The sequence below is a fragment of the Phyllostomus hastatus genome, unplaced genomic scaffold (genome assembly GCF_019186645.2).
Source record: "Phyllostomus hastatus isolate PE091 unplaced genomic scaffold, TTU_PhHast_1.1 phas_contig_148, whole genome shotgun sequence".
In the NCBI taxonomy this organism is placed as follows: Eukaryota; Metazoa; Chordata; class Mammalia; order Chiroptera; family Phyllostomidae; genus Phyllostomus; species Phyllostomus hastatus.
This window is the reverse complement of record NW_025333607.1, coordinates 22,910,875-22,938,327: the sequence shown is the minus strand read 5'-3', so window position 1 is coordinate 22,938,327 and position 27,453 is coordinate 22,910,875. Positions and strand designations below refer to the sequence as shown.

Here is a 27,453-nt window from a genome sequence, read left to right as displayed (position 1 = left end):
ACGGGCTCTGGAGGCCCTGGCTCAGGGCGGGACTCAGGGAAGCCGTCTGTGGCATATGCCCGGCCCAGCACCAGCGCAGAAAGCTCCCCGGAACCTCGCTTCTCCTGGGCTTCCGTCTCCAGTTACCCCTCCAGCCCCCTTCCCCGGACGGGCACTCTCTCCCTTGTCCAGGTCAGCGGCTTCGGGAGGCAGTGCCTTGCCCGGGCCACGGCCCCCGTTTCCTGGCCGGCACCCTTTCCTCTGGGTGACATCGCTCGCCCATCTGCATTCTGCAAAGCACCCTGGTGCTTAGAATGGGCCAGTGTGTGGCTGGCTGGCTGTCTCTAACTGCAGAGCACCCCACATGGGTTGGCAGGGTCCCAGGGGGGATCCCCGACGGACCCCACCACTCCGGGACCCTAACATCCCAGCATCCCCTGCTCTCGTCCCCTCCCACACTGCCCCCCCCCGCCCCGTTCCTGCCAGGCGGGCAACCCCGTGGCCTGGGGGCTGCTGGCGAAGAACCGTCTGTCTCACTGACGGACAGGGCAGCTGCCCCTCCCGCTGCTCCCGGTCTCCGGGGACCCTGATTCGATTTCCTCCAATCGCCAGCATTGCCAGCAGCCAGGGGTAATTAAATGGTCTTTGAATTGGATCCAGACCGCCCATCGAGAGCAGCCCGTGTGGTGGTGGGGGTGCGTCCTGGGAGCCGGTGCAAAGCCGCAGGGGCCCCCGGGGCTGCCCAGCCAGGCTCTGCTCACCTGTAGCACCGGGCTGCTGGGGGCAGGATGTGTTTGGTCCCAGAGGCGCGGGCCAGAGCCGGCCCGAGGGAGGGCCAGAGCTCCAGGTCCTGCTTGGGCCTGTGCTTGGCGCCACGGCCCACTCAGGTGGCTGCGGGCTCTGTCCCCGGCACATGTGTGTCTGTCCCCACCGCACGCTGAGCCAGCCCCTCAGCCGCACGGCAGGGCGGGGCCCCTGAGGGGCCGCAGACACACGGCTCCCGACCCCTGTGGCCCTCACTTCCCGTGGGTGGAACGGGGGTACCAGGGCTCACGCTCTGCCTGGTGCACACGGAGAGTGCCCATCGGTGTCGGCCGCTGCCGTGGACCGTGCAGGAGCCTTTGCTGGCCTTGGACTCTGGCCGGCCGGGTGGCCGGCCGGCCAGCCGGTGTGATGAGCAGAAACCACTCTGGGGGACCCTGGGACGCTCGCTGGGTGCTGGCTTCAGCTGGCCCGGAGCCGCTGGAACAGCTGGGCGGGGCGGGTGATCAGGGGGCCTCCTCGGGCCTCCATCCTGTCGTGGTTCATCTGGGTAGCCCTGACCCAAGGAGACCAGTTCTGGCCTGGGGAGCGGGGGAAGCGCTTCTGGGACCACCCAGGCCAGGCTCTGTGGGAGCACCGGACCCGCAGGACCTGCACCCCACCCCCGCCCAGAGCATTCCCCGCCCCTGTCCCCACTGCACAGGGCAAGGGCAGGCCCGGGTGAGCTTGGAGTGGCCGGCGGCGCTCCGGGGCAGGGGCAGGGTGGCGGGACGCCCTGGCTCTGTGGCCAGGAGCCCTGGGCCCGCGGTGGGTCTTGCTCCGTTCTTCTCGGGGCGAACGTCAGCTCAGGGAGCCAGGGACCGACAAGGGGCGCCCTGTGAGCGCCGTGCTGACAGCAGAGGGCTGCCCCGGGGTGGGGGGGCCCCGGAGTGTCAGCGCCTGCCCATCCCCCTTCACTGTAGGCATCGGAGAGGTGCTGGCTGCCAGTCCCTGCGCAGGCTCACTGACTCACCTCTGGTTGCCATGGGGACATCGTCATGGCAATGGCTGCTGGGAAGACTCGGGGAAGCCAGGCTGGATGGAGACAGCCCTGTCCACGGCTGACGCCCCCTCAGCCCTGCTGCCGCTTTCCTTCCTTTCTCCAGGGGAGCCCCCCCCCGCCAGGGATCTGTGGTGTGGGCCCCTCCTGTGGCGACGGGCTGGGTGTCCCCCCGCTTCCCGGCGAGCTTGGCTTCAACCTGGTCCTGCAGGACTGCGCCGGGGTGCCCCCTGGGCTCCTGGAGAGGAACCAGACACCAGACGGGGTTCCCAGGAAGGTCCCACCGGCTCTGGCACGGGGGCGGGGCTTCTGCGCTGGAGCGCTGAGCCCCTGGGAGTGGCCGGGCCTGTTCCTCCAGTCCCCAAGCTGGCCCCCCGCCGTGAGGCCAGACAGACCTGGGGTGGCCCTGTCACGTTGCATTATTCATCCCCGGACCAGTCCCTCCAAGTCTCACAATCCCGCTCTCTCCCCTGTGAGATCCAGCAGACAACACGTGCCTCACGGGAACACACGCGTTAATATGAACACAGGAAATCCTACCACGCAGGTCCGACCGAAAGCTCACTACATGTAATGCATGTCAGCGGATGTGAACACGGGCAGTGCCGACGCTATTGCTATTACCGTTGTGTTTTTACCAAAGCCGCCTTTGCCCTCTGGGGGGCCTTCCCCTCCAGCGGCGGGGGGCCGGCGGGGGCCAGGGTGGGGAGCTGACCCGGGCCGTCTGCCCCCCGCCCCGCCCCGGCAGGATCCGGCCGCAGCTGCCGAAGGAGAAAATCGAGGGCTGTCACACCTGCACGTCCGTCACCCCGGGCGAGCCCCAGGTGCTCCTGGGGAAGGACAAGGCCTTCACCTACGACTTTGTCTTCGACCTGGACACCTGGCAGGAGCACGTCTACACGACCTGCGTCCGCAGGCTGGTGGAGGGCTGCTTCGAGGGCTACAACGCCACGGTGCTGGCCTACGGGCAGGTGAGCCCGCCCGCCCCGGCGACGGGCGGGAGCCCCACCCCCGAGAGCCGCCGAGGGGCGCCGTCCTCTGAGGCTGCGGCAGAGGGAGGGCTGCCGGCCGGAGTGACAGCCCCAGGGCGTGACAGCCCTTTGGGACTCTCTCGGGGCAGGGGCCGGGCTGGCGGGTGGTGGCGAGGGAATGGGGGGGGTGGCGCTGGCTAACACATCCCTCCACCTTCTCCGTGCAGACGGGGGCCGGGAAGACCTACACCATGGGCACCGGCTTCGACACAGTGATGGCCGAGGAGGAGCAGGGCATCATCCCCAGGGCCATTGCGCACCTCTTCGGGGGCATCGCTGAGCGCAAGCGGCGGGCCCAGGAGCAGGGGGTGGCCGAGCCGGAGTTCAAAGTCAGCGCCCAGTTCCTGGAGGTACCGTGGCCTCACAGGGCGGGCGGGAGGGACACTTGGGGACCGGGAGACCATGGAAGATGGGCTGTCCTCCAGGGCAGTGGGATGAGGCCAGGGAGCCCTGGAGGCGTCTGTAGGTGATGAGTTCCCCGCTGCTGGAAGCATCCAAGCGAGGGCTGGAAGACCACGCATGGGGTGGGACTCTCAGGGGGTTCCCTGCGTCCGGCGGGGCCTGAGTCAACGGGGCTAGGGGGTCCCTTCAGACCCTGACCTTGGGCGAGTCACTTCAGGACTCTGTGCAACGGGGTGACCACGCGTTTCCTCGGGGGCCGTGGAGAGAGGAAGCGCAGGCCTGGCACGTAGTGAGAACTGGGGCTCCCGCCCACCCTTCCAGCCCCCCGGCCTCCAGCCAGCCTGCCCTGTCCCTCACTGGCGGAGGCCCTTCCGGACCCCTGAGTCTTCTCTGACCCCAGGAGGGAAGACACTCCAGGAGCGCCCTGCCTCCCTCGGGGAGACGTCCAGGGGCCAGGGCCAGGGGCAGCTCGGGCTTTGGGGCCCGGAGAGGGGCTTCTCAGCGGGTCTCTGGGGAGGCAGTGGGCCTGCCCAGGTCCCCTCCCACTGGGACACCCAAACCAGGCAGCTCTGCCTCTCAGCCTCTGCTCCCCCAGCCTGGAGACCCCCGGCCCGAGTGCTCGCCCCACCTGCCCTGTGCATGCCCGCACCCAGGGCGTCCTCCATGGGGGGGGAGGCAGCTCTAGGTCACCGTGCCCCGACCCCGGCCCTGCCAACCGCCCCACAACTGCTCCCTCCCGAGCGCACGGGGCGGCCGCTCTTCCCCTGGGCGGCCGCTCTTCCCCTGGGTGGCCCTGTAGGGCCCTGTTGTGCTGTGTTTGTCTTCTTGTCCTTCCGGACTCTGGACACAGAGGCTGCCTCTGTGTGCGTGTGTGTGTCTGTCTGTCTTTCCCGCTGATGTGAGTCTGTATAAGCTCCTCTCTCTGTTTCCCTCCTTTCTCCATCCCATCCCCGTGGAGACCCCCAAAGGCCAGGCCGTTCCGTAGGAAACCCACATCCCAGGGCGGACCACAAGGGGTTAAATGATGCCAGGTCCGTCCTGACAGACAGACACCAGGGCACCAGTCCCCTTCCGTTTCCTCTTCCCCTTCCTGCGGGTATTTCTGTCCCGTAAACTTACTTACGTCTGAGGACGGCAGCCCGCCCTCCCCCCGCAGGGCTCTGCTGGCCGCTGCCCCAGCTGCCCAGTCCCCCTTCCCGCCCCCCAGCCCCAGCGCCCCACCCTGAGCCTCCCAGCCCTTCCACAGGTGACACTCCCCTGCTAGCAATTACGAACACAGGTGTGTCTGAGGCCGAGACCCTCTGAAACCGGCCGACCGGGCCTGGCCAGGCCCCCCAAATCCGTGTGGTCTCACCAGGCCCTCCCTGGGAGGCTGGGCCTCTTTCCCCCCTGAGTGCAGGGCACACAGCCACGTGTGTCCCCCCCCCGCCCCGCTGTGAGGAGGTCGTCACCTAGACCCCCCCTCCTCCTCCTGTGTCTGGGAGCACATCCCCACCCCAACTTTCCCAGGCAGTCACAGAGTAGGATTTGCCCAAGTCACAGGCGTCTCTTCATCTATATGTGGGACCCGGGGCCCCTCGTCCCCTGTGGGTCCCCAGTGCTCTGCCATAACTGCTGGGGGAGGGGCAGCCTCAGGACCCTCCCTCCCCCGGCCCAGATGCCCCCACCCCTGTCCGGGAGAAAGTGCTGGAGCCCGGAGCTGCGGCTGCCACGTCCGCGGAAGGGGCTGGTGTATAGGCAGGAGCAGGTCCCCGGGCCCCAGGAGCCCAGCAGCTGTCCCCTCCCCACACAGCTCTACAACGAGGAGATCCTGGACCTGTTCGATGGCACCCGGGACCCCGACGCCCGCCACCGCAAGTCCAACATCAAGATCCACGAGGACGCCAACGGCGGCATCTACACCACGGGCGTCACGTCCCGCCTGGTCAACTCCCAGGAGGAGGTGAGCCGGCGTGCGGGGCGGTGGGGGCTGGGGCAGCAGGGGCAGCAGGGGCCGCCCGGCCGCGCCCTCACCTCCGCCTCCCGCCCCAGCTGATCCAGTGCCTGCGGCAGGGCGCCCTGTCCCGCACCACGGCCAGCACGCAGATGAACGTGCAGAGCTCGCGCTCCCACGCCATCTTCACCGTCCACGTCTGCCAGATGCGGGTCTGCGCCCAGCCGGAGCTGGTGAGGAGCGCGGGGCCCGGGAGGGGGCGGGGCCTTGGGAGGGGCGGGGCCTTCAGAGGGGGCGGGGCCGGGAGCAGCGGGCGCGTGGAACCCTGAGCCAGCCGCCGCCTCCCTCCCGCCGCAGGTGGCCGAGACACTGCCCGGGCTTCCCGAGGCCGCGACACCCCGGAGGGAGTTCGAGACGCTCACAGCCAAGTTCCACTTTGTGGACCTGGCCGGCTCCGAGCGGCTGAAGCGGACGGGGGCCACCGGCGAGCGAGCCAAGGAGGGCATCTCCATCAACTGCGGCCTGGTAGGCGCAGGGCCGGGGCGGCGCGGTGGCTCGGGGACCGCGCCGGCCCCCCAGTGCCTCTCCAATGCCGGGGTCTGTCTTCGCAGCTGGCCCTGGGCAACGTGATCAGCGCCTTGGGGGACCAGAGCAAGAAGGTGGTGCACGTGCCCTACAGGGACTCCAAGCTCACCCGGCTGCTGCAGGACTCGCTCGGGGGCAACAGGTACCCGCCGGCGCCCAGGGAGGGGCAGGAGGTGGGGCGACCCGGGAAAACAGGATGTGAGGTTCAAGTGTGAAGGCCCCGAGGGCCAGGAGACCTCCCGCTCTGGGCTGCGTGGGGCGCCGGCACCTTGAGATACCCCCATGACCTTTGGACAACATGGTGGGACTGAGTTTCCTCATCTGCACAACAGGGGGCGCAGTCCTACAGGCAGTGAGGGGGCGCAGATGGGGCGCGAGAGGGGAGACGGCGAGCAGGCGCGGGCGGGCGCTCCAGCGCTGACCCGGCGCCGTCTCCCTGCGCTGTGGGCGGTCCGGGTCCTCGGTGTTACCGCGGGGGGGGGGGGGGCGTGGCAGGAGCTCAGCTCCGAGGCTTCCGGGGACCTGCCGGCCCCGGGACCCTCACTCCACCCCCCCGCCCCGCAGCCAGACCATCATGATCGCCTGCGTGAGCCCCTCGGACCGGGACTTCATGGAGACGCTCAACACGCTCAAGTACGCCAACCGCGCGCGGAACATCAAGAACAAGGTGGTGGTGAACCAGGACAAGACGAGCCAGCAGATCGGCGCGCTGCGGGCCGAGGTCGCGCGCCTGCAGCTGGAGCTCCTGGAGTACAAGGCGGTGAGTGCGCCTCGCGCGGCCCCGAGGCCGCCCGGCTGCTCTGCGCGGTGGCGGCTGCCTGTCTGCTGTGTGGACCCCGGGAGTCCCCTAGACCTCGCGCCGGAGGGGGAGGAGAGTGGGCGGGACTACACGCGCTGTCCGTCGTGATGGGTGGGGCCGGGGCAGGCCCAGGGGGGGTTGGCCCTACTTCCTCAGCTGGTCAGAGAGGGCTTCGTGGAGGAGGCAGCCTTTCCCCTGGAATTTGCAGAATGAGCGGGATGTCAGCAAAAGCAAGTGGAGCGGGCGTTGCAGGATGAGAGTTTGTGGGGGAGGGAAGGGGAGCCGCGGAGAGGAAGGTCGAGGCAGCGCGGGGGGAGGCCTGCGAGGGCCGGTCACAAACGCCGGACTTCCCCGTCCTCACGGGGAGCCACGCAGGGTTCCCGAGCACGAGAGGCAGGGGCTGTGTCCTAGGAACCCCGGGGCACCGGGGGCCACAGCCTGCCGCCCCTCCCCTCCCCCCCGGGGGCCCAGCACCTGACTCCGCCCCGCCCCCCCCCAGGGCAAGCGGGTGATGGGGGAGGACGGCAGCGAGGGCTACAGCGACCTCTTCCGGGAGAACGCCATGCTGCAGAAGGAGAACGGGGCGCTGCGCCTGCGGGTGAAGGCCATGCAGGAGGCCATCGACGCCATCAACAGCCGCGTCACCCAGCTCATGAGCCAGGAGGCCAGCCTGCTGCTGGCCAAGGCCGGTGAGTCCCTCTCCGCCCGCAGCCGTATGCGGGGCGGGCCCGGCCGGCCGGGCAGCTCTCGGACCAGCCCCATGTGCTATTCCTTCCGGCCAGTTGGGACTCCTTGTGTGGACGACAGTCGGTGGGAGGGAGGGTGACCCTCTCTCCCTGCCCTCCCCTCCCCGCTCCGGCCCCGCTGCGTGCAGCCTCCGGGAGCAGCCCGTCCGAGCGTGTGCTCCCGGGTGGGCGTGCCTCCCTGCACACTCACACGCGTGTGGTGACAACACAGTCTCTCCTCCTCCGCGCCGGAGGTCGGGTGTCCCACGACCTCCCCTCTGCACCCAGCGCTGTGCTTTAAGTCCCATGAACAACCCAGTGTTTGCAAATGGCCGTGCCCTGTCTGTGGCGTGAGGAGCTGTGCGTGGTGACCGCACAGTCCCTCCGGAGGGACGCTCGGCCGGGTCCAGTGTCTCGCCGTTACTGACCTGCCCGTGCAGACCCGTGCACAGGACAAGCCTTTCTCGGACTCGGACCCCTCTTTGGAAGAGGCCGGTGCGTGCGGCCCTGCGGGGGGCACGGAGGCAAGGCCACCGGTTCGGACCTGAAGGTCCTTCTGTGGCTTCTCCCCCCAGGTGACGGCAACGAGGCCATCGGCGCCCTGATCCAGAGCTACATCCGGGAGATCGAGGAGCTGCGGTGAGTGGGCCCGGCTCACCGGGCAGAGCCCGGCACGCCCGGGGGCCCTGGGCCGGGCGGCCCGGCTGACACTGGCCACCACCGCCTCCCGCAGGACGAAGCTCCTGGAGAGCGAGGCCATGAACGAGTCCCTACGCCGCAGCCTCTCCCGGGCCTCGGCGCGGGGCCCCTACGCCCTGGGTGCCTCCCCGGCAGCCCCGGGCTTCGGCGGCAGCCCGGCCAGCTCCATGGAGGACGCCGCCGAGGTGATCCGCCGGGCCAAGCAGGACCTGGAGCGCCTCAAGAAGAAGGAGATCAGGCAGCGGAGAAGGAGGCGAGTGAGCGCCCCGGGGTGGCCCCCCCGGGGAGGGGGCGCTGCCCAGGGGTGCCCGGCGACTCCCTGAGCAAACCCGCCTGGCCTTCTGGGCAGAGTCCCCGCCATGCCCCCCCCCCCGGGGGAGAGGGAGGGTGGGGCGCCTCCGTGAGCTCTGGGCGGGCCTCTCCCACCCCACCCGCCCGCCGCCCACCCCTTCCCAGGCGGGTGTGGTCCCCTCACCCGGCCTCCCCTTGCCCCCGGGCAGCCCGGAGAAGGAGGCCTTCAAAAAGAGGGCGCCGCTCCAGCAGGACAACAGCGAGGAGACGGACGAGAACGAGGACGACGAGGCGGAGGAGGTGAGCCTGCCCGCGGCGCCCGCGGCTCCCGTTCGCCCGCCTCTGCTGGGGGGGGCCCCAGCGCCGCCGTGTGCGTGGAGGGGAGGGCGAGGGGCCCCTGACAGGCTGCCCGGGCACCCTGGGGACCTCCGTGCCTCAGTCTCCCACCTCACCCCAGTGCAGGGAGGGGGCTCTGACCAGGCTGCTGGGGGGCTGGGGGGCTCTCTTCCGGCATGGGAGTGGGCCCAAGGGCCCTGTCTGAGAGCACCCTGGCCCCCAGTCTCCTGTCGTGCCTGCCATGTGGCCCGGACTGGCCTCTGCCTTGGGCGCCCTGCAGCCCTGAGGCTGGGTCCAGCTCTTATGGGGGGCGGGGGGCCCCGCCAGCCCACCCTAATGGCGTTTGGTGCCCAGGAGGAGGAAGAGCCGGACGAGAGTGGCTGTGAGGAGGAGGAGGAGGGGCGTGAGGACGAGGACGAGGACTCGGGCAGCGACGAGAGCCTCGCGGACTCGGACTCGGACGCCGAGGGGAAGGGTGCGTGTGCCCTCCGGGGCCCGTGGAGCCGCTCGGGGCACCTCCTCGTGGGCAGAGCCTGAGCCAGGTGCCCCCGGGGTGGGGGGCGGGCCCCCGAGTCCTCAGGTCTCAGAGACGGTGGCTGTCTGGAGCCTAGAGCCTCGGACGTGACACCAGCAGCCACGGCCGTGCAGCGGCCGTGACCCCGAGGGCGGCCCCTGCCTGCCTGCCGGCCATCTCGGGCCCGGGGCCCTGCAGGCTGCGCCCTGTTCCCTCTCCCGCCCCCACACTGGCACCGTGGGTCAGGCTGGTGGTCTCCGCCCCACAGAGGTGAACTACCAGGCCGACCTGGCGGACCTGACCTGCGAGATCGAGATCAAGCAGAAGCTGATCGACGAGCTGGAGAACAGCCAGCGGCGGCTGCAGACGCTCAAGCACCAGTACGAGGAGAAGCTGATCCTGCTGCAGAACAAGATCCGGGACACCCAGCTGGAGCGCGACCGCGTGCTGCAGAACCTCAGTGAGGCCCCGCCCACTGCCCTCCCCCGGGCCCGCCCACTGCCCCGAGGGCCCCGCCCACTGCCCCCGAGGAGCCCGCCCCCGCGCAAAGCCCCACGCACCCCCTGGCCTCTCGGGGATTTACCTGATTTCCTGCAGGGGGCTGGGACCTTGCCCGTAGTCAAAGGGTTCTTCTGTGTGACCGCAGGTCTATGCCACGTTTTAAATTATTTTTATTATTTTACTGTCATCTTAAGTGTTAGAGGCCTTCGCGTCCCCAGGCACACGAACGTGACGCTTTCCGACCTTTCTCCCTGCGCTCGGTTCCTGGGGAGTTTTCCCCTGAACCCATGCCCACGCCGCCGCTCCCTCCCCGCCCTCCTCACGCTGCTCTGCAGCCTGCTCGCTCACTCCCTCGCTTGCTCGCTCGAGTTTTCAGCAAAACTCTGCTGAATGACTAAACACGCCTCATGGGGCAGACGTGGGCCTGGGCGCAGCAGGTGCTGGGGTGGGTGCGGTCCCCGGGGCCCTGGAGCGAGCGTCCTGGCGGGGGGACAGACAGAAGTGAGACGAACCCCTGGACCTGGGCACGTCAGGCGGTGATGAGTGTGGCAGAAAGCACACAGCAGGGAAGGAAGGCGGGTTGGAGTCTTAAAAGGGCAGCCCTGGAAGGCTTCCCGGTGCCGGTGACGTTTGCGCAGATGAGGAGGTGACACGGGGCTGGGGCAGAATGAGTGCAGGGAAGGGCGTTCCAGGCGGAAGGAACAGAAGGCGCCAGGCCCTGAGGCAGGCGTCTGCCTGGCCGCTGGCGGAAGGCCGAGGGCACCAGGGGCTGAAGCGCGGTGGGAGGGGACAAGACAGGAGGTCAGAGAAACACGTGGGGCCAGGTCCCGTCCGCCAGGGTGAGGGCGTGGCCTTGACTCCTGGGGGAGGGGAGAAAGGCGTGGCCTTTTGAGAGACGGGCTGGACGTGAAGTTTAAGAGCATTCTGAAAAGACCCCCCCGGGCTGCTGGCTGGGGGAGCGAATGTGGAAGCTGGAGACCCGTTTGGGTGCTGTGATGAGGGTCCCGGGAAAGGCGGCTTGGGCAGTGGGAAGTGGCCAGTTGTGGGTGGGGTTTGAGGAGCGAACACAGGCTTCGTGGATGGATGGGGAGGGCGTGGCCACGGGGGGGGGCCGAGGATGCTGCTGGGGGGTGAGTCTGCAAGGAGGAGGAGGAGGATGATACCCACTAGGAGGAGGAAGGCTGCAGGTCTGGGGGCGGGCCCTGAGGTGGCTGTACCTCTCCAGGGGAGCGGTCCGCAGCACAGTAGGAGGGGTCGGGGTGCAGGTCAGCCTGTTCCCTTGGCTCCGGCCCCCATTGCTCTGTCTTTCTCTGACTCTAACCCTCTGACCCTTGCCTCGAGTCCTGGGTCACAGCCAGCCAGCAGGAGGGTCTTCAGGGCCCTCCCGGGAAGCTGGTGGCCAGGGGCACGGTGATCTTAACATGGAAACGCCGGTCCGAGCCTGTGGCACGAGCCGGGCACGAAGGTCCCTGGGTGTCCTCCAGCCTGACCCCGGCATTGTCCAAATCAGAGAAGCAGCTGTGGAGGGCGGCCCTGCAGGGGCCCCGGGCCCAGGCCCGGGGGCCTCTGCCCTGACGCCGCCGCCGTGTCGCCGCCGCAGGCACCATGGAGTGCTACACGGAGGAGAAGGCCAACAAGATCCGGGCGGACTACGAGAAGAGGCTGCGCGAGATGCACCGGGACCTGCAGAAGCTGCAGGCCGCGCAGAAGGAGCACGCGCGGCTGCTGAAGAACCAGTCCCGCTACGAGCGGGAGCTGCGGAAGCTGCAGGCCGAGGTGGCCGAGATGAAGAAGGCCAAGGTGGGCACCTTGGGGGGAGGGGGGCTCCGCGCCCCACGGCCGACAGTCACGCCGTCCCTGTCGACGACCGGGCCTGGGGCCGGGCTCCGGTCCAGGGTCCCCAGGGAACCCTGCTGCACGCTGCCCCCTGGGGGAGCCTCATCGCGTCTGCAGCAGTGGGGCCCGGGGCCAGACCTGGCCGGGCCGGCGGGGAGGCCACTCCTTGGCCAGGGGGCCCAGGAGATGGGGCAGCTCAGCCCCTGCAGAGGAGTGGGCGGCGGAGGCTGCCGGTCCCCCGCCCAGCGTCCTCACTCCCTGCAGCGTGCGGGCCGCCTGCTCGGCCCTGTCCCACCGCCCCCTCCGCCTGCCCCAGGTGGCCCTGATGAAGCAGATGCGTGAGGAGCAGCAGCGGCGGCGGCTGGCGGAGACCAAGAGGAACCGGGAGATCGCGCAGCTGAAGAAGGAGCATCGGCGACAGGAGGTGAGGGCATCCCCCCACCCTGGATGCGGGGCCCTGCAGGCTCCTGGGCAGCCCCACCTTGCACAGGGCAAGGGTGAGCCCCACGGTGACAGTGACGGCGACGGGCGGGAACGTGCCCCACGTCACCGGCCGAGAGGCCTGTGGTGGGGACCAGGGGCCAGAGATGTGCCCGTGTGGAGAAGGGGGCTACCGTGACCTCTGGGACAGCGGCCGAGCTCCAGGGGGCGTGGGGTCAGCAGGCGGGGCCCCGAGGCCCGGCCCGGCCCTGAGTGCGGACCCCCGTGTCCCCCTGCAGTTTCAGATCCGAGCCCTGGAGTCCCAGAAGCGGCAGCAGGAGCTGGTCCTGAGGAGGAAGACCCAGGAGGTAAGCGAGGCGCCTTCCTGAGGACCCCCCACTCCCCCAGCGAGCGGCCCGGGGCCTCCCATCTCCAGCGGTGCAGGTGTGGCCTGGGCTGGGGCTGGAGAGCCGGCTGCAGGCCCTGGCCCCAGTGCCCGTGCTGTTCCTCCTGGCCTTAAAGGGCAGAGGTCTCTCTCTCGTGCTCACCCCCTCGCACACGGAGGCCCCTTCTCAGCCCCAGCCCAGCCCAGGCCCAGACGGAGGGGCGCCCTCCCCCTACCCGGGCGTTTCCTGGGCTCTGGGTGCCCTGCTCACCGGGTCCCGCTCTCCGCGCCCCCAGGTGTCCGCACTGAGGCGCCTGGCCAAGCCCATGTCTGACCGGGTGGCGGGGCGCGTGGGGCTGAAGCCGCCCATGCTGGACTCGGGGGCCGAGGTGTCGGCCAGCACCTCGTCGGAGGCCGAGTCGGGGGCCCGCTCCGTCTCCAGCATCGTGCGCCAGTGGAACCGGAAAGCCAGCCACTTCCTGGACCACCCGGCGGCTGGCGGCCACGGCGCCCGCCCGGCCAGGTGAGCGGGGCCTGGGGGTCCGGGCGGGCCGGCGGGAGGCAGGCCCCGGGAGAGTCCGCCCCAGGCGAGGGCCCTGCCCCGACCCGCTGGTCTCCGGGTCCAGGAAGAAGTTCCAGAAGAAAGGGGCCGGCCAGAGCTTCAGCAAGGCCGCGCGGCTCAAGTGGCAGTCACTGGAGCGGAGGGTCGTCGACGTCGTCATGCAGCGGATGACCATCGTCAACCTGGAGGCGGACATGGAGAGGCTCATCAAGGTGGGCGCGGGCCCTCCCCCACCGGCCCCACCGGCCCCACCGGCCCCGCCATCTGTTCTGGCTGCTCTGGCTCTTCCCACCGCCCCCGGTGCCCCGGCCCCTGCTCCTCATGGCGGCCCTGGAATCCAGAGCTGCTGGGGTCCCCAGAGGCCCGGCGGTGGGGGGCAGGGCTGGCCAGCAGGCATCCTGAGGCACCCCTCCCGCCCCCAGAAAAGGGAGGAGCTGTTCCTGCTGCAGGAGGCGCTGCGCCGGCGGCGGGAGCGGCTGCAGGCGGAGAGCCCGGAGGACAAGGGGCTGCAGGAGCTGGCCGAGGAGATGGAGGCGCTGGCGGCCAACATCGACTACGTCAACGACGGCATCTCCGACTGCCAGGCCACCATCGTGCAGCTGGAGGAGACCAAGGTGCCCCGGGGCGGGGGGCCGCAGGGGCGCCGGGGGTGCGGCGGGGGCCGTCGGGTGACCGGAGCTGTCCGCGCCCGCCCCCCGCCCCCAGGAGGAGCTGGACTCCACAGACACATCCGTGGTCATCAGCTCCTGCTCCCTGGCCGAGGCCCGCCTCCTGCTAGACAACTTCCTCAAGGCGTCCATCGACAAGGTGGGCACAGCTCGCCCCCCCAGGGGACGCAGGGAGGTTGGGCGGTGGCAGGGTGCCCGCGGTCCCAGGCCCGGGAGGCTCACCCAGGCCTGGCCCCCTGCCCCCAGGGGCTGCAGGTGGCCCAGAAGGAGGCCCAGATCCGACTGCTGGAGGGACGGCTGAGGCAGACGGACGTCGCGGGCTCCTCCCAGAACCACCTGCTCCTGGACGCGCTGCGCGAGAAGGCGGAGGCCCACCCGGAGCTGCAGGCGCTCATCCAGAACGTGCAGCAGGGTATGCGGGGCGTGGGGGGGAACATGGGGGGGGGGCAGGCATGGCCTCCAAGTCCCTGGGCGCTGCCAGGGCTCCCGGCCCTGACCCTCCGGGGACTGCGCCTGCCCAGAACCCGGCCAGAAGCCCGCCCGATCCCAGCGGGCGAGACGTGGGAGGGGGCTTCATTTAGGGGCCTCTCACGCCCCGATCCCCACTTTCCTCCCCACCCAGAGAACGGCTACGCCAGCACCGATGAGGAGGTCTCGGAGTTCTCTGAGGGCAGGTGAGGCTCCCCACCCGCCCGGAGGGAGCACCAGCTCAGCGCCCCCGGGGCTGAGGGTGCGGGGCGGGGGGAGCCCCGGGGGCCAGGGCGCAGCCTGGGTCGGGGGTTCTCTGGGGCCCAGGCTGAGGTCCCAGAGCGCCGGGGGGGAGGCTCACTGGGTGCTGGCCTCCCTCTGCTTTGACCTTAGCTTCTCCCAGTCGTTCACCATGAAAGGTTCCTCCAGCCACGACGATTTCAAGTTCAAGGTGAGCCCCCTCGGGAGAGCCCGGCCTCGTCAAGCCTGGTCCGCGCTCCACGGCCCTGCCCTCGCCCCAGCCCCGACCCAGCGCTGCCTCCAGCCGGGGTGGAGGTCCGGGAAGGGTCTAGCCTGAGGTCGGAGGGGTGGGGGGCCAGGTGCGTGACCCGATACAGCCCGTTCCTTCTGGAGGGCGAGAAAGACGGGAGGAGGGGCCAGGGCCACTGCCGGGCGACATCACCAGAGCCAGGGTCCCCACTTTCAATGTCTCCCTCTTCCGCGCCCCCGACCTGAGTCGGAGACAGACCGGGTCCCTGGCTCCTGTGTATGTGCAGATGGCGGCCCGCCAGCAGGGCCAGCAGCGAGGGGCTCTGCGTGCCCACGGGGCCCGGTTGGTGGCCTGGGACCGAGAAACAGCTCTGAAGAGAGGCCTGTGCGGGGCGCGGGGTCAGCCGGGGAGCGGCTGTTTGCGCGGTCCGAGGCAGCGCGGGAAACCCGTGCCTGTGGCTCAGAACTCTCCAGAAGCCTGGAGAGACGGGCTCTGGGCCGTGCCCTTCCCTGACCGCACCATCCCCCCGCCTGCCCGGCCACCCGCGCGGGAAGTCGGCCCACTGGCGCCTCCGTTGCAGGGCGAGCCCAAGCTGTCCGCCCAGATCAAGGCCGTGTCCGCCGAGTGCCTGGGGCCCCCGCTGGACGTCTCCACCAAGAACATCACCAAGTCGCTGGCCTCGCTGGTGGAGATCACGGAGGACGGCGCGGGCTTCTCCCTCCGGGACCCTCTCCTCCGGGACAAGGTCTCGCGCACCGTCAGCCTGCCCACCCGGGGCAGCACCTTGTAAGGAGGACAGCGGGGCGCCCGGGCGGCGGGCCCGGGGCGGGGGGGGAGGGGAGGGATGGGGGTGCAGGGAGCCGGGCGGCGCCTCACCCGCCCCTCCTGCTCCAGCCCCCGGCAGTCCCGAGGCGCCGACACCTCCCCGCTGACCCGGAGGAAGTCGTACGACCGGGGGCAGCCCGCCAGGTGAGAGTGTGTGCCCGCCAGACCCCCCCACCCCCGTCCGGGCCTCGGCAGCGCGGTGGCCACCCCTGTGGGCATTTCAGTCCGGGCCAGACCGAGTCGCTCCCCGGCCCCCACGGGCGCCGCCCCGCCCCGTCCGGAGTGGTGGGTTCAGGACCATGACCTCCATACGCACCTTGAACTGGGAGCCGGGCCGAGGCTGACGTTGTAGGCCGAGGTGCGCTCCGCGTCGGTGGGCTGCCCTTGCCCGGACGCACTTCAACCCCTTTTGGGGTCTGGTCGTGTGAGAGGGAGGAGTTCAGGCATTTAAAGATAATGCACACACACCAGGGCAGGCCGGGGAAGTCTGGGGGGGGGCGGGGGGGGGCTGCTCCCTGGCCCGGCCACGGGGAGCCTCTGCAGACCGCTGGTGCCTCGGGGGTCCTCCGGCGATGTCCCCGAATTCTCAGGGACATCGGGTGGCCATCCCAGGTCACAGCTGAGGAGTGGGAGGGCGGGGTCTCAGGACGTCTTCACCGTCAGCCTTGGAGGGAGCCAGGGGGACTCCCCCCAGTGCCAGCCGCACCCCCCACCAGCGCCTCGCAGAGCGGCTGGCCACAGGTGGGGGGGTGGCAGGAGCGCTTCCCCCTGGGGCTCACCCCCGCCGCTTCCCCGTGACCTGTGAGGACGCAGGGCCGTCCGAGGGACCGAGGCCGAACCCGGGACGGAGCGTCCGGGGTGCCAGAGCGGGGCCGGGCGGTCGGGTCCCGTCCCTCACAGCAGTTCCGCCCAAAACGCTCACGTCCTGGCGCGGAGCCGGCCCCATGCCCAGGGCCTCCGGTCGCCGCCTTTTCATCGGCCGGCCGGTGCCAGCCCTCGCATTGGGTGGGTGGGGTTCTGCTCGAAGACACTTGGTCAGCGTGCGCCTCTGATTCACTAACTCGGGCCTGGCGCTCCGGGGGCGCAGGGGTTTCCTCCGGGAGGCCGTCACGGCCCCTCCCGGTCGGGGACACGGGACGGCGCCCCCCTGGGGCCGTGTGAGTACAAACCACCAGGAGAAAGCGCGGACATGCACACTCCGTGGCGTCGAGGAGCCCACGGGAGGCCGAGTGCCCGCAGGGTGGGCGGAGGCCACGGGCCCAGGGTGGTGGGTTCAGGTGGTGGCCGGGCACACCGATGCCAGCGTCTCCCCGCCCCCCTCCGGTCTGCGCTGACCGCGAAAGCGCGGCGGGGCTATTTCGGGACTACAGCGCGTTTTGATGAGGCCGGGGCGCCAGCCTGGAATCGGGGAGCCTCGTGGGCGGACGGGCTGTCCGGGAGAACTCGGGGGGGCTCGGCCGGACGCGGGGCTCGGGGCCGGGCTGCGGTCCCTCGCCGACGCCGCTCTGTCCCTCCCCCCCCCCCGCCGCTCACCAGGTCCGCAGACGTGGGGTCCACGCCGCCCCCGTCCCCCCCCACACGCCCTCGCAACGACCGCAACGTCTTCTCCCGCCTCACCAGCCACCAGAGCCAAGGGTCAGCGCTGGACAAGTAAGCGCCCAGTGGCCGGCTCCCTGGGGGAAGCGGGGGGCGCCTGGGGCGGGCCGTGGCCGTGGCTGTGGCCGTGGCCGTGGCCGTGGATGGGGCGCCTGGGGCCCAGGCGGCCCCTCTCCTGGCCGCTCTGCCCTTTCCGTCCTGACCTGGGACGCTTCGGTTCCCGGAGCGCTGGGGGTCTCGGGGGATCTCGGGAGAGCGCACGTGCAGAAAGCCACAGGGCTCGGGAGAGCGCACGTGCAGAAAGCCACAGGGCTGGCAGGGACACTCCGGCACCCGGGGGCACCCCCAGAACCGCCCTTGAAGCCTCCTCAGTGAAGGCCCTGATTCTGTGACGCCCCCTCCTCCAGCTCCACCAGCCCCTCCTACCAGGAAGGCTCAGAGGCCGGTGGGCTCTCCCCTCGGGGGCAGCCCCTGTCGGTGGGACGGGTGCTGAGTGGGCCTCCCCGGCACAGGCCCCCACCCCCTCAGTCTCAGCTGGGCCGTCAGCCAGCTGTGGGGACTGTCGCCCCCAGTTGACACAACAGGAAATGGGGCAGCCCCCTAGAAAGTGCCGGCACTGGGCGGGGCACCCGGGGCTGTGACCTGCACTGGCATGTGTCCACAGCAGGGGACTCGGCCTGGGGGAGGGGGCCTGTCCGCCAGGAGTTCCCCTTCACGTTCCTCTCTGGCCCCGCCGTGAGAGACAGAGCAGGCTGGACAGCGCCAGTCCTCGCCCCGGCGGGCCCCTGGCACCAGTCTCGCCCACGGAAACGCCCCTTCTGAGTGCACACATGCTCCGCCCCCGCCGCCTTGGCATAGGCTCCCGCTGTGGGGGTGCACCCCGAGCCTGGCCCACGCCAACCAGGGGGCCCCCCACGCCTTTACCGCGGACCGGCCCCTTTCTCAGAAGCGGTGCGGGGTGGGGTGTGCGGGGTGGGGTGGGCTCTCGCCGTGCCAGCTGGCGGTCAGTCGTCCAGCCCGCGGTCCTCTCCTGGGGTCCGGGTCTTGGGGCTCATGTGAGGTGCACAGCCAGCTCCTAGCACGTCCCTGTGGGCGCTCCGGGGACAGTGGGCTCTGCTGCAACTCAGTCGGTCCCTGAGGAAGGGCTGGAAGCTGCCAGCCTCCCGGACGGGAGGAGCCGGCAGGTCCCCACGCTGCCTGGTGGGATGGGTGCCCCAGCTTGTGCGATGGGGCAGTCGGAGGGCTTGGGACCAGCAGACAGCCCAGGAAGGGGCTACCCGGACGGGAGGCCGGCGCTCGGCGGCTCCCTGGACCCCTCCCCACCCCGCCCCACCCTGGTCGCGGAGGACTGTCCCCAGCTCCTGCCCCCTGCCCCTCAGCGCTCGCTGCCTCCCGCCGCCTCCCCGCTCCGCTGCCCTCCGAGAGAATAACCGCCCTCTGACCTCCCGCTGCTGGCTCCGCCCCTGTGTGTCTCCCGCCCTCCCCCTAATCCAGCTAATTTTCTGCCCCCCCCAGGTCTGACGACAGCGACTCCTCTTTGTCGGAGGTCCTGAGGTACACACCGACGGCCGGCCGCATGCTTGTCCCCGGCGCCCTCCCTGCTCTCTCCCCGGCCCCTCCCGCCTGCATGCACCCCGCCCTCCGCATGCACCCCGCCTCTCCACCGCCCCTCCAGGCCCCTTCCCGCCCCCGGTTCTCCTCTCAGGGTGGCCGCACCGCCGGCTGGAGCTGGGGGCTCGGGAGGGCGTGCATGTGCTTGCCCCAGGCCCCGGGCTCTCTCCTCCCTTGCCGCCGGGTGGGGGCGTGCAGCAAGGAGCATGGAGTCTTGGCCAGGTGGGGCCGGGCTGGGCTCTGCCCAGCAGCGCCGGTGGCTGCGCCCAGGGTCGCGGTGACTCGCTCCGTCTGTGCCAGCGTGGGCACACGCAGACCTGGCTCTGTCCCCCGGACCGGGAGTGCTGGGGCTCCCCTGTCCCCCACCCACCCCACACAGCAGCCCCCACACGGGACCCGCTGGGGGGCCCAAGCAACGGGCCCCGGCTGGGCCGGGAGCACCGGCCCACTCTCCGGACGCGGCCCCCGCTGACCACTGGCCGTGCCCCCACCCCAGGCGTGAGGCCCCCTGCAAACCCTCCTGCAGAGGCCAGGGCACACCCCCCCCCCCCAGCCAGCCCCCGGTCTCACCGAGGCGGGTTTACTCGTTAACACGCTGCCCACAGCTCCGGCCCAGCCGCGCGGCTAGGCCCAGGGCAGCGTTGGGAGCAGGGAGCTGGGGAGGGGGGCAGATGTGGGGGGGCCGTCTCTGTGGGCGGCCCCGGCTGGCTGCTGGGCCTGTCTGATGCTGTTCTCGGCATGGGGGGCACGGACTGGGTCCCCGGGGCCCTGAGAGGCCTTCGGGGGGCACGTGCGTCACCCCGGCCTCAGCGTTCCTGTGGGGGGCAGGGTGGTCTTCGGGAAAGCGCCGGGTGTGTTTTCAGCGGGGCCTCACGCCCACAGGCCCTCCCTGGGGAGCAGCATCCACCCGCAGTGTCTGCCGTGGGCGGATGCGGGGACTGTGGGGCCGGGAGGGGCTCCCCGCACCCGCCAGGGGCCGCAGACCCCTCAACCCAGAGCCGAGCCTGGGTCCCAGAAGGGGACCCGTGTGAGTGACAGGCTCAGGCCCGACCGTGCTGGTCCGAGGGGCTGTAGGCGGGGTGCGTGTGCGTGAGCCCCCCTGCGTGCGCGGTGCCGGCCTGAGGCAGCCACTGGCAGAGGGTGTGGAGGCGACCGGGGCGCCCACCCCGTGGGTCCCTTGGCTGCCTGGGTGACCTGGAGCGGCATGGGGCCATTGTGAGGGTGCAGGGGCCCCCCAGGCCTGGGACCTGCTGCCCCGCAGCACCAGCGGGAGCTCCCCGTGGGCAGGACAGGGCGCTCTCCCGGAATCACGGAGGATGGGGTGGCACCCGCTCTGCCCACGCGCCTCCTTCCCGGCACCCCACTGCTGGCCCCGGCCGGCGTCCCTGGGGCCTCCGTCAGGCCCAGGCCCCCTCTGCCACTCCCCGCACTCTGCCTGGGGCGGCGCCCTCGGCTGACGGCCGCCCTCTCTCCCTCTGTCCTGGAAGGGGCGTCATCTCGCCGGTTGGGGGAGCCAAGGGTGGACGGACGGCCCCGCTGCAGTGCGTCTCGATGGCTGAGGGCCACACCAAGCCCATCCTCTGCCTGGACGCCACGGACGAGCTGCTCTTCACGGGGTCCAAAGGTGGGCAGGGCCCAGACTGGCCGGGGGCGGCCCGCGTCTCCCGGGTCTGGAGGACATGGGGCGGACTCGCTGTGGCCCGGTCTAGCGACCCCTGCCTTGGCCCCAGGCTCCCATCCCGGCCGCCCCGGGGCCTCCGTCCCGCGCTTCCTCCCAAACCTCCCCGGGCTGCCTCTCCCCGGGTCGCCCCCACCCCCGGGCCTGGAGCCGGCCCCCAGCCTCGCGCCCGCTGCCCCTGACGCCTGTCCCCTCCCCGCGGCTCCACCGCCACAGACCGCAGCTGCAAGATGTGGAACCTGGTCACGGGGCAGGAGATCGCGGCCCTGAAGGGCCACCCCAACAACGTGGTGTCCATCAAGTACTGCAGCCACTCGGGGCTCGTGTTCTCCGTGTCCACCTCCTACATCAAGGTGTGGGACATCCGCGACTCGGCCAAGTGCATCCGGACCCTCACGTGAGTGCTCCTCCCCGTGGTGGGCCGGCTGGTGGCTGGTGCCCGGCCCGGGGCCCCCACTCGGCACAGCCTGATGCTGAGGGTGAAGGGACACCCCTGGGCTGGGGGCGGCATCCGGGGCAGCAGTTTGGAGGGGCCTTTGGCCTGGCCGGCCGCACCTTCGGCCCGGCCCCCCGAGCTGCGCTTGAGTGGAGAGGGGAGCCGGGGAAGCAGGGGGAGCCCAGCAGGCGGCAGCCTCCTCCGAGCTGGCCCCCTGCCTGCAGGACCAGCCCGTGTGGTCCCGCCCCCGAGCCTCTGCACCCGGGCGCTGGACCCAGAGCGGGGCCGACGCAGCGAAACCGATTCTCGGCAAGGCCACGGGTGCGAGTCTCACACCTGCACTGCACGCTGTGGTCTCTCTCGGCCTCTGATTCTCTAAACAGTGGATGGAGGACCTTCAGGGCAGTGGGGTGCCCTGCATGACACAGGAACGAGGGGGCCTGTTGTGGCACCTCTGTGCAAATCCACGGGACTCGCCATGCCGAGGGTGACCCTACTGTAAACTGTGGGCTCTGGGCGGCCATGGTGCGCCCGTGCCCAGTGGCCGGCTGAGACAAATGCGCCAGCTGGTGGGGGTTGGCCGAGGGGGCAGGGGCCGGGGTGGCAGGGAGTGCAGGTCAGAGTGGGTGCCTCCTGCTCCACGTCGCTCTGAATGGAGGCCGCGGAAGCAGGCTGGGCGTGTCCCCCCTTTTGACAGAGGAGGGGCCGAGGGCCGGAGAGGTTCCCACAGGACCCGGCCTCAACCCCAGGGTCCCGACTCCGTCTGACAGTCTCTGGGCCCCAGCTCAGGCAGACCGGAGGTCAGGGTGGGCGCTTGGGTCCTGCTCTCCCCTCGGGTCCCACTCATCCTGCCTGCCAGTCAGGGAAGGCTTCCTAGAGGAAGTGGCCGGTGGGCCTGTTCTGAGTGAGGCCTGACTTGCGCTTTATTCCCTGACCGGGCCCCACTTCCTCCCGGGCAGGTCCTCCGGCCAGGTGATCTCAGGGGACGCCTGTGCGGCCGCGTCCACCCGCACCATCACCAGCGCCCCGGGGGAGCACCAGATCAACCAGATCGCCCTCAGCCCCTCGGGCACCATGCTGTATGCCGCCTCCGGCAACGCCGTCCGCATCTGGGAGCTCGGCAGGTCCGGGGCTGCCGGGGGAGGGGGAGGGTGTGGCCGAGGGAGGGCGCACAGGTCTCAGAGCCGGGTGCCGTCCCGGGGCCGCAGGTCCCCGCTGTGGTCCTGCTCCCCGCACCCTCCAAGGCCCCTGGGGGAGGGCAGCTCTGCCCGGGGAGGAGAGGTGCGCCCCTCCCAGGACAGACACGCTGACCCTCCTGCCCCCTCTGGGCCCTTCCGCAGGTTCCAGCCCGTCGGCAAGCTGACCGGCCACATCGGGCCCGTGATGTGCCTGACGGTCACCCAGACGGCCAGCCAGCACGACCTGGTGGTGACCGGCTCCAAGGACCACTACGTCAAGGTACCCGAGACGCTGGGTGTCTCTCCCTCTGCCCCTCCCCCTGCTGCCCTGGAGCACTCGTGAAAAATGTCAGGACCTCTGGCCACGTAGCGGAGAGCGTGCCCCGGAGAGGCCAGAGCCGCGGGCGGGAAGTGCCGGTCCGCCGTGTCTCCTGGGCCCCGGGGCTGCACCGGCGGCAGGTGACTCTGGGGCCTCCCCGCACCCCGTCCCGCAGATGTTCGAGCTGGGGGAGTGCGTGGCCGGCACCGTCGGCCCCACCCACAACTTCGAGCCGCCGCACTACGACGGCATCGAGTGCCTGGCCATCCACGGGGACGTCCTCTTCAGCGGCTCCCGGGACAACGGCATCAAGAAGTGGGACCTGGAGCAGCAGGAGCTCATCCAGGTGGGGGGACAGGCGGGGTGACCGGGGCAGGTGCTCCCCGCATGCAGCCCAGGCCAGCGGGCCTCCAGCCTGCCTGCCCTCCACCCTCTCCGACCCCTTGCCCCGGACTTGACCGTGAGGCTGGCCTCTCCTCCCGCCCCTGGAGCATTCCTTTCCCCCGATCCCTCCAAGGGCTGGCGGGGGCCCCTCCGGGGCAGGGTCTTAGGCCTGAGCCTGGGAAGGCTGGCAGACCCTCGTCTGGGGCCTGCCTGCCTGGGGACACCGGAAGCTGGGGGGGTCCTGGCCCTGCGTCACCCGCCTGTCTCCTCCCCCCAGCAAATCCCCAACGCGCACAAGGACTGGGTGTGCGCCCTGGCCTTCGTCCCGGGCCGCCCCATGCTGCTGAGCGCCTGCCGGGCCGGCGTCATCAAGGTCTGGAACGTGGACAACTTCACGCCCATCGGCGAGATCAAGGGCCACGAGAGCCCCATCAACGCCATCTGCACCAACGCCAAGCACATCTTCACCGCCTCCAGGTGGGCGCCTGCCCCCCCTGCGTGGGCAGGGGCTGGGAGGGCTCCCAGGGCAGGGCCCTGGGCGGGGCCCAGTGCCTCACCCAGCAGGCCCCGCCCCCTCTCCTCACACCTGCCCAGGTGTCCTCAATCACAGCGCAGCCCAGCCACCCCCAGAGCCAGCCCTGGTCCCTGTCCAGGGGGCGCCCAGGTGCTCTGTCCCGAGGGGAGGCACTCACCGAGGTCTCTTCTTTCTCCTTCTCTCTCCTTCTTTTTCCGCACTTGTCCCCCCTCCGCCCGCCCACTCCCGCCTGTTCCGCTCCCCCCCTGTCTCCCCCACAGCGACTGCAGGGTGAAGCTGTGGACTTACGTCCCCGGACTCACCCCCTGCCTTCCTCGCCGGGTCCTGGCCATAAAGGGCCGCGCCACCACCCTGCCCTGACCCCGCCTCCTCCCGCTCCCCCCTCTCTCCCTCTCTCTCCACTTCGGCCTGAGCTGCTTCTCCACGGTACGAGACCACCGCTCCTCTATGCTGCTCTCTTCCACCCCCCCTCCGGGCCGGAATGGCGGGGCCACCCCAGGACGGGGGGGCCAGGCCGCAGGGAGCAGGGCGGGTGGTCAGGGCTGGACCAGGCCAAACCGCTGTAGGGAAAAGCCGATAGGAAAACGTGGGCCCCTCCCCTGTCCAGCACCCTGCATCCTGCACCCTTGTCCTCATCGGGGCTTGGCCCTGAGCCCCGGCCACGTCTGGGTGTTTGGGGAGCAGTGGGGGCGGCCGGCCGGGCCCAGGCTGAGGGCTGACCAGCCACTCGCTGTCCCCCCCACCCAGTGACCTGACCGTGAAGCTCTGGAGCGTCCGGCGGTTACCCCGGGGCCCCCCCTAGGACTGAGGTCAGAGGACAGCCCCGGCCCTTGGCCCCAGCAGCCCGCACCACACAGAGGGGACGCCGCAGCCTCGGGGCCAGCTGCCTGGGGACGGGGTGTGGGTGATGGCCGCACCCCCCACCCCGCTCTCCTCGCCCTCCCTGGACCTTCCCACCATGGACGCCGACCCCCGTCTTGGGGAGGCAGACATGGGGGGGATTTAAGCTGTGACACCGGAGGGCTCCTCTCCTGTGGCCCCATCCCCCCCTCACTGGCCACACTGCCCCTGCTGAGCTAGCCCAGCCCTTCCTGGAGCCCTGGGCCCGGGGGTGGCCCTGCAGGGGGAGCGAGGCAGCCCCCGCACCCCAGCCCAGCCTCTGGACCACAGCTCCCGCTGCGTCTGAGCCCTAAACATCGTCCTCAGGTAACTATGGAAACCGTGTCGGCAGCTGGGCCCCCAGCGCCTTGGCCATGAACCCCCACTCTCTGCTCACCCCGGCGACCCTCGGGGTCCTGTGCCGAGGGCCGAGGGGGCGCTGCTGGAAGGACTCCCCTGGGCCGAGCTCAGACGGGCTTCAGCTATTTATTCTAGCGTTCGCTCTTGCCTCCTGGAAGCTGACTTGAAGTTTCCTCCGCGCGCTCCGTCCGTCCCTCTGCGCTGGGGGCCAGGACCCCTCCAGCCCCCTCCCTGTGGCCGTGCAGGGGAGGGAAATGCCCCCTCGGCTGTGCAGCCCGGGCCGTCCCTGCAGCACCCCGGGGCCCCCCGAGCACCCGGTCTCGGCCGCCTGGCGGTTCCAGTGCCTTCCTCTGCCCGCCGGGCCCGGCGCCCGCCCTGGGCAGCCCGACACCAGCCTTGCCTCCGGGCGGGCGGGGGGGGGGGAGGCAGCACCACCTGTGTCTTCTCACATGGGTCTCACGCCCATTGCCCTGGAAGACAGGGTGCCCCACCAGGAGCCCAGGGCCAGGGCCCCCTCCCCAGAGTCCCTCCTGGGCCACGTGGGCAGCAGCTCGGGGGACCGTGGCCAGCAGGAAGCCGCCTGATGGTCCCCAGTCCCTCCCATCCTCCCCCTGAAGGGCCGGGAAGTCCCTCACTCCTTCCCTCTGTTGAGTATTCAGGAGACATTCTCAAGCCTTAACGCTGGCGTGGGCCGGGGCCCCCTCGGGAAGAGTGGTGCCGGGTCCACCGGGCTCCTCACCGCCCGGGGCTGGGGGCTCCGCCCAGGGACGCTGTTGACCTGAGTGCGGCCCCTGCTGGGGCACCTCGGCATCCACGGCCCCTGCGCCCTGGCCTGTGCTCTGCTTCAAGGACGCTTCTCCGCTCGGTGCTGCCCGCCTCGGTGTGGGGCCGGGAGCCCAGCCCTGCTCAGAGGACGGGGCCCGGGGCCCCCTGGTGGTGGCTCTGTTCTGCCCTGGCACCTCCTCCGTCTGGCCGGGGTGTGGGAGCCTCCGCGGCCTGGCCCAGGGCGAGCCTGCCCCTGAGGGGACAGCACCTGCTGGGGCCGGAGCGCAGCCTGCCCCCTCCTGCCCCCTCCTGTCCCCACCCTGCTCGGAGCCCTCCCCAGGCTGAGAATGCTGCTCTGTGCGGGTGGCCCCGCTGGACGCGGTGGTGACGTCTCCGTGAGCCTCTGTGCAGGCCGGACGCGCCCTCGTGGGCCCCGTGGGCCCCTGGGACCCTCTGTCTCCCACACTGGACCCTCCCTTCCAGCCGCCAGGGGTGCCCGGAACAGATGCCCCCAGGTCCGTCCCCGCCCCGGCCTCTCCCCGCCTGAGCCGAAAGCGCCGACCCGTAAGGAAGACTCGGCTGCCTGACTTCGCAGGCTGCAGAAACAGACAGACTGCCCGCACGTCACCCCGTGGCGGGGTGGCCAAGCCGGGGGCGGCCGGCGTCCTGCTGGGGGGCCCTGCGGCCCGCCAGGTGTCCCCCCGCTGTTGCCGATGGCGCGCTACCTCACCGCCGGCGGCTCTGCTGTCCCAGCGCGGCACTGACCTGACACTTGACGTCTCCCTGAGCCAAGCTCCGCAGCGGCGGCGGCAGCCTAGCCGCTCCCTTGCGGGGCCCAAGGTACTCGGCTGGGGGCCGGCCCCCCGGCCTCGTGGCACAAGCACCCCCGTGTTGGAAGCACAAACTGGTCGTGGTCTGAGCACAAGGCAGGTGGCCCGCGCTCCCTGGGCCCAGGTGGCTGGGTCCGTGGGACGTGGGGCCGGCCCTCCTCCCACCAGCGCTCACTCTGATGCTGGTCATCATCCTCGTCCTGTCTTGTGGCCCTCGGAGGGCGTGAGGCCGGGCCGCTGCACCCCACACCCCGAATCTTCTCTCGCCTGAGCCCACGCTGGGTCCCTGTGAGCCTGGACCCGCACTCCCCCCCCACCCCCTACCCCCCGTCTCTGTCATGGGGCGACTGGTTCCCCCAGGGCAGCTGGGAGCCGGCCCGAGGAGGAGGGGCGGCCGCGCTGCACCCTGGGCCTCCTGCGGATCCGGGAGTGGCTGGCCCTGCCTCTCTCCCACCAGGAAGGCAGGGCCGAGGGCCGAGGCTCCCGGGAAGTCGGAGTGCCCGGCTCCGCACCCGCCTGCGGCCGGGGCTGGGTGCGGGCCCCTCCCCTCCGGCATGCTCCGGCCCTGCTGGCGTCTGTGCGGGAGCACTGAGCTCCTCCCGCCCGGGCGACCCAAGCCTGCACCCTCGGCCCCCTCACCATCCCAAATGGACAGCTGCACACTGTGCTCCCCACTGGGCGCAGCCCCCCGGGCCCTCGCCGCCCCCTCGGTTGGTGCAGGGGAAGTTCCGTGTCTCCCAGGGCACCTGCGTTCTGCCCCGTCCACGCCCCTCCCCGGCACTCGACGAGCCCCAGCCTGGCCGCACCCCAGCGCCCCAGTCCTTGGGACCCACGCCCTGATGAGGGCCTTGCACGGAGGCGGACGCCGCTCTGCGAAGAAGAGCCGAGGGTCTAAGGAGACCTCAGGCGTGAATCGGGGCCCTGCCCTCCCCACCAGCCCTTTCCAGCCGCCGCCCCGGCCTGGGCCACGGGGGCCACGGGCGCACGCCCCCCGCCCCCCGGTGCTCTGCATCCAGCACAAGGTGTCCGTGGGTTTTGTACCTCTGCCCGCGACTGTACATATGTATGAAAGTTATTTAAGCCTCACGTTGTACATTTGCGCCCCTAGACCGGATGTGTGTTTGCCCTCAGGAGTTGTCCCGAATAAAACCCGAATGGCTGTCATCTGCCGCGGTGGGGTCCCTGGGCCTGCCGACCGGACTGGTGGCCCTTCTCGGGGCGGGGGGGGGGGCGGCTGGCCTGCTGACGGTGCCCTGGGCGGGGGGGGGGGGGGGCCTGTCGCGTTTCCCGGACACTCGTGTGCTGCCTCCCGGGATGGGCCCCACACCTGGGCCCCCACCGGGCACCGCGTCCGGCTCTTCACTGGGTCGTCTCTGCCCTGGGACGGGGGGGGGGGGGTCCTCGCTCTCTGAAGTGAGAACACTCGCAGAGCAGGTGGCCTGGGCAGGGTCGCAGCTACTGAGACGGCCAGGGTCGGAACCCGGACCTGCCGCTGCCCCGGCACCCCTGTCCGATCGGCGGTTCGGGGGGCCCGGAGGACGTGCTGCGTGTGCGCACCAGGTCCCTGCCTCCCCGCAGCGCTGAAGAGGAGGCGGTGAGACACGAACAGCTCCAGCCCCGGCCGGTGGGGCT

The 27,453-nt window shown here is 70.9% G+C and overlaps 1 protein-coding gene across 4 annotated transcripts in view; it reads left to right on the top strand.

Annotated features, from left to right (window-relative positions):
- KIF21B (kinesin family member 21B) overlaps window positions 1-26,985 on the top strand; it is a 34,882-nt gene extending 7,897 nt beyond the window's left edge. Inside the window, exons 2-36 of one of the 4 annotated variants that reach the window (XM_045860399.1) lie at window positions 2,529-2,751; window positions 2,979-3,161; window positions 5,006-5,155; window positions 5,245-5,379; window positions 5,504-5,671; window positions 5,758-5,873; window positions 6,296-6,491; window positions 7,030-7,219; window positions 7,831-7,894; window positions 7,989-8,207; window positions 8,455-8,545; window positions 8,936-9,056; window positions 9,364-9,555; window positions 11,197-11,396; window positions 11,749-11,856; window positions 12,152-12,220; window positions 12,534-12,760; window positions 12,864-13,011; window positions 13,222-13,413; window positions 13,505-13,606; window positions 13,714-13,879; window positions 14,090-14,141; window positions 14,329-14,386; window positions 15,006-15,211; window positions 15,320-15,394; window positions 16,787-16,900; window positions 18,362-18,400; window positions 19,945-20,081; window positions 20,352-20,532; window positions 21,531-21,695; window positions 21,912-22,029; window positions 22,244-22,414; window positions 22,730-22,929; window positions 23,248-23,413; window positions 23,735-26,985. In XM_045860399.1, the coding sequence (XP_045716355.1) occupies window positions 2,529-2,751; window positions 2,979-3,161; window positions 5,006-5,155; window positions 5,245-5,379; window positions 5,504-5,671; window positions 5,758-5,873; window positions 6,296-6,491; window positions 7,030-7,219; window positions 7,831-7,894; window positions 7,989-8,207; window positions 8,455-8,545; window positions 8,936-9,056; window positions 9,364-9,555; window positions 11,197-11,396; window positions 11,749-11,856; window positions 12,152-12,220; window positions 12,534-12,760; window positions 12,864-13,011; window positions 13,222-13,413; window positions 13,505-13,606; window positions 13,714-13,879; window positions 14,090-14,141; window positions 14,329-14,386; window positions 15,006-15,211; window positions 15,320-15,394; window positions 16,787-16,900; window positions 18,362-18,400; window positions 19,945-20,081; window positions 20,352-20,532; window positions 21,531-21,695; window positions 21,912-22,029; window positions 22,244-22,414; window positions 22,730-22,929; window positions 23,248-23,347 (4,876 nt within the window). In that variant the 3' untranslated portion in view covers window positions 23,348-23,413; window positions 23,735-26,985. The remainder of the gene's footprint in view (window positions 1-2,528; window positions 2,752-2,978; window positions 3,162-5,005; window positions 5,156-5,244; window positions 5,380-5,503; window positions 5,672-5,757; window positions 5,874-6,295; window positions 6,492-7,029; window positions 7,220-7,830; window positions 7,895-7,988; window positions 8,208-8,454; window positions 8,546-8,935; window positions 9,057-9,363; window positions 9,556-11,196; window positions 11,397-11,748; window positions 11,857-12,151; window positions 12,221-12,533; window positions 12,761-12,863; window positions 13,012-13,221; window positions 13,414-13,504; window positions 13,607-13,713; window positions 13,880-14,089; window positions 14,142-14,328; window positions 14,387-15,005; window positions 15,212-15,319; window positions 15,395-16,786; window positions 16,901-18,361; window positions 18,401-19,944; window positions 20,082-20,351; window positions 20,533-21,530; window positions 21,696-21,911; window positions 22,030-22,243; window positions 22,415-22,729; window positions 22,930-23,247; window positions 23,414-23,734) is intronic. The other 3 variants (XM_045860407.1, XM_045860410.1, XM_045860413.1) reach the window with 3 other exon arrangements.
- The last annotated feature ends 468 nt before the right edge of the window (window positions 26,986-27,453 follow it).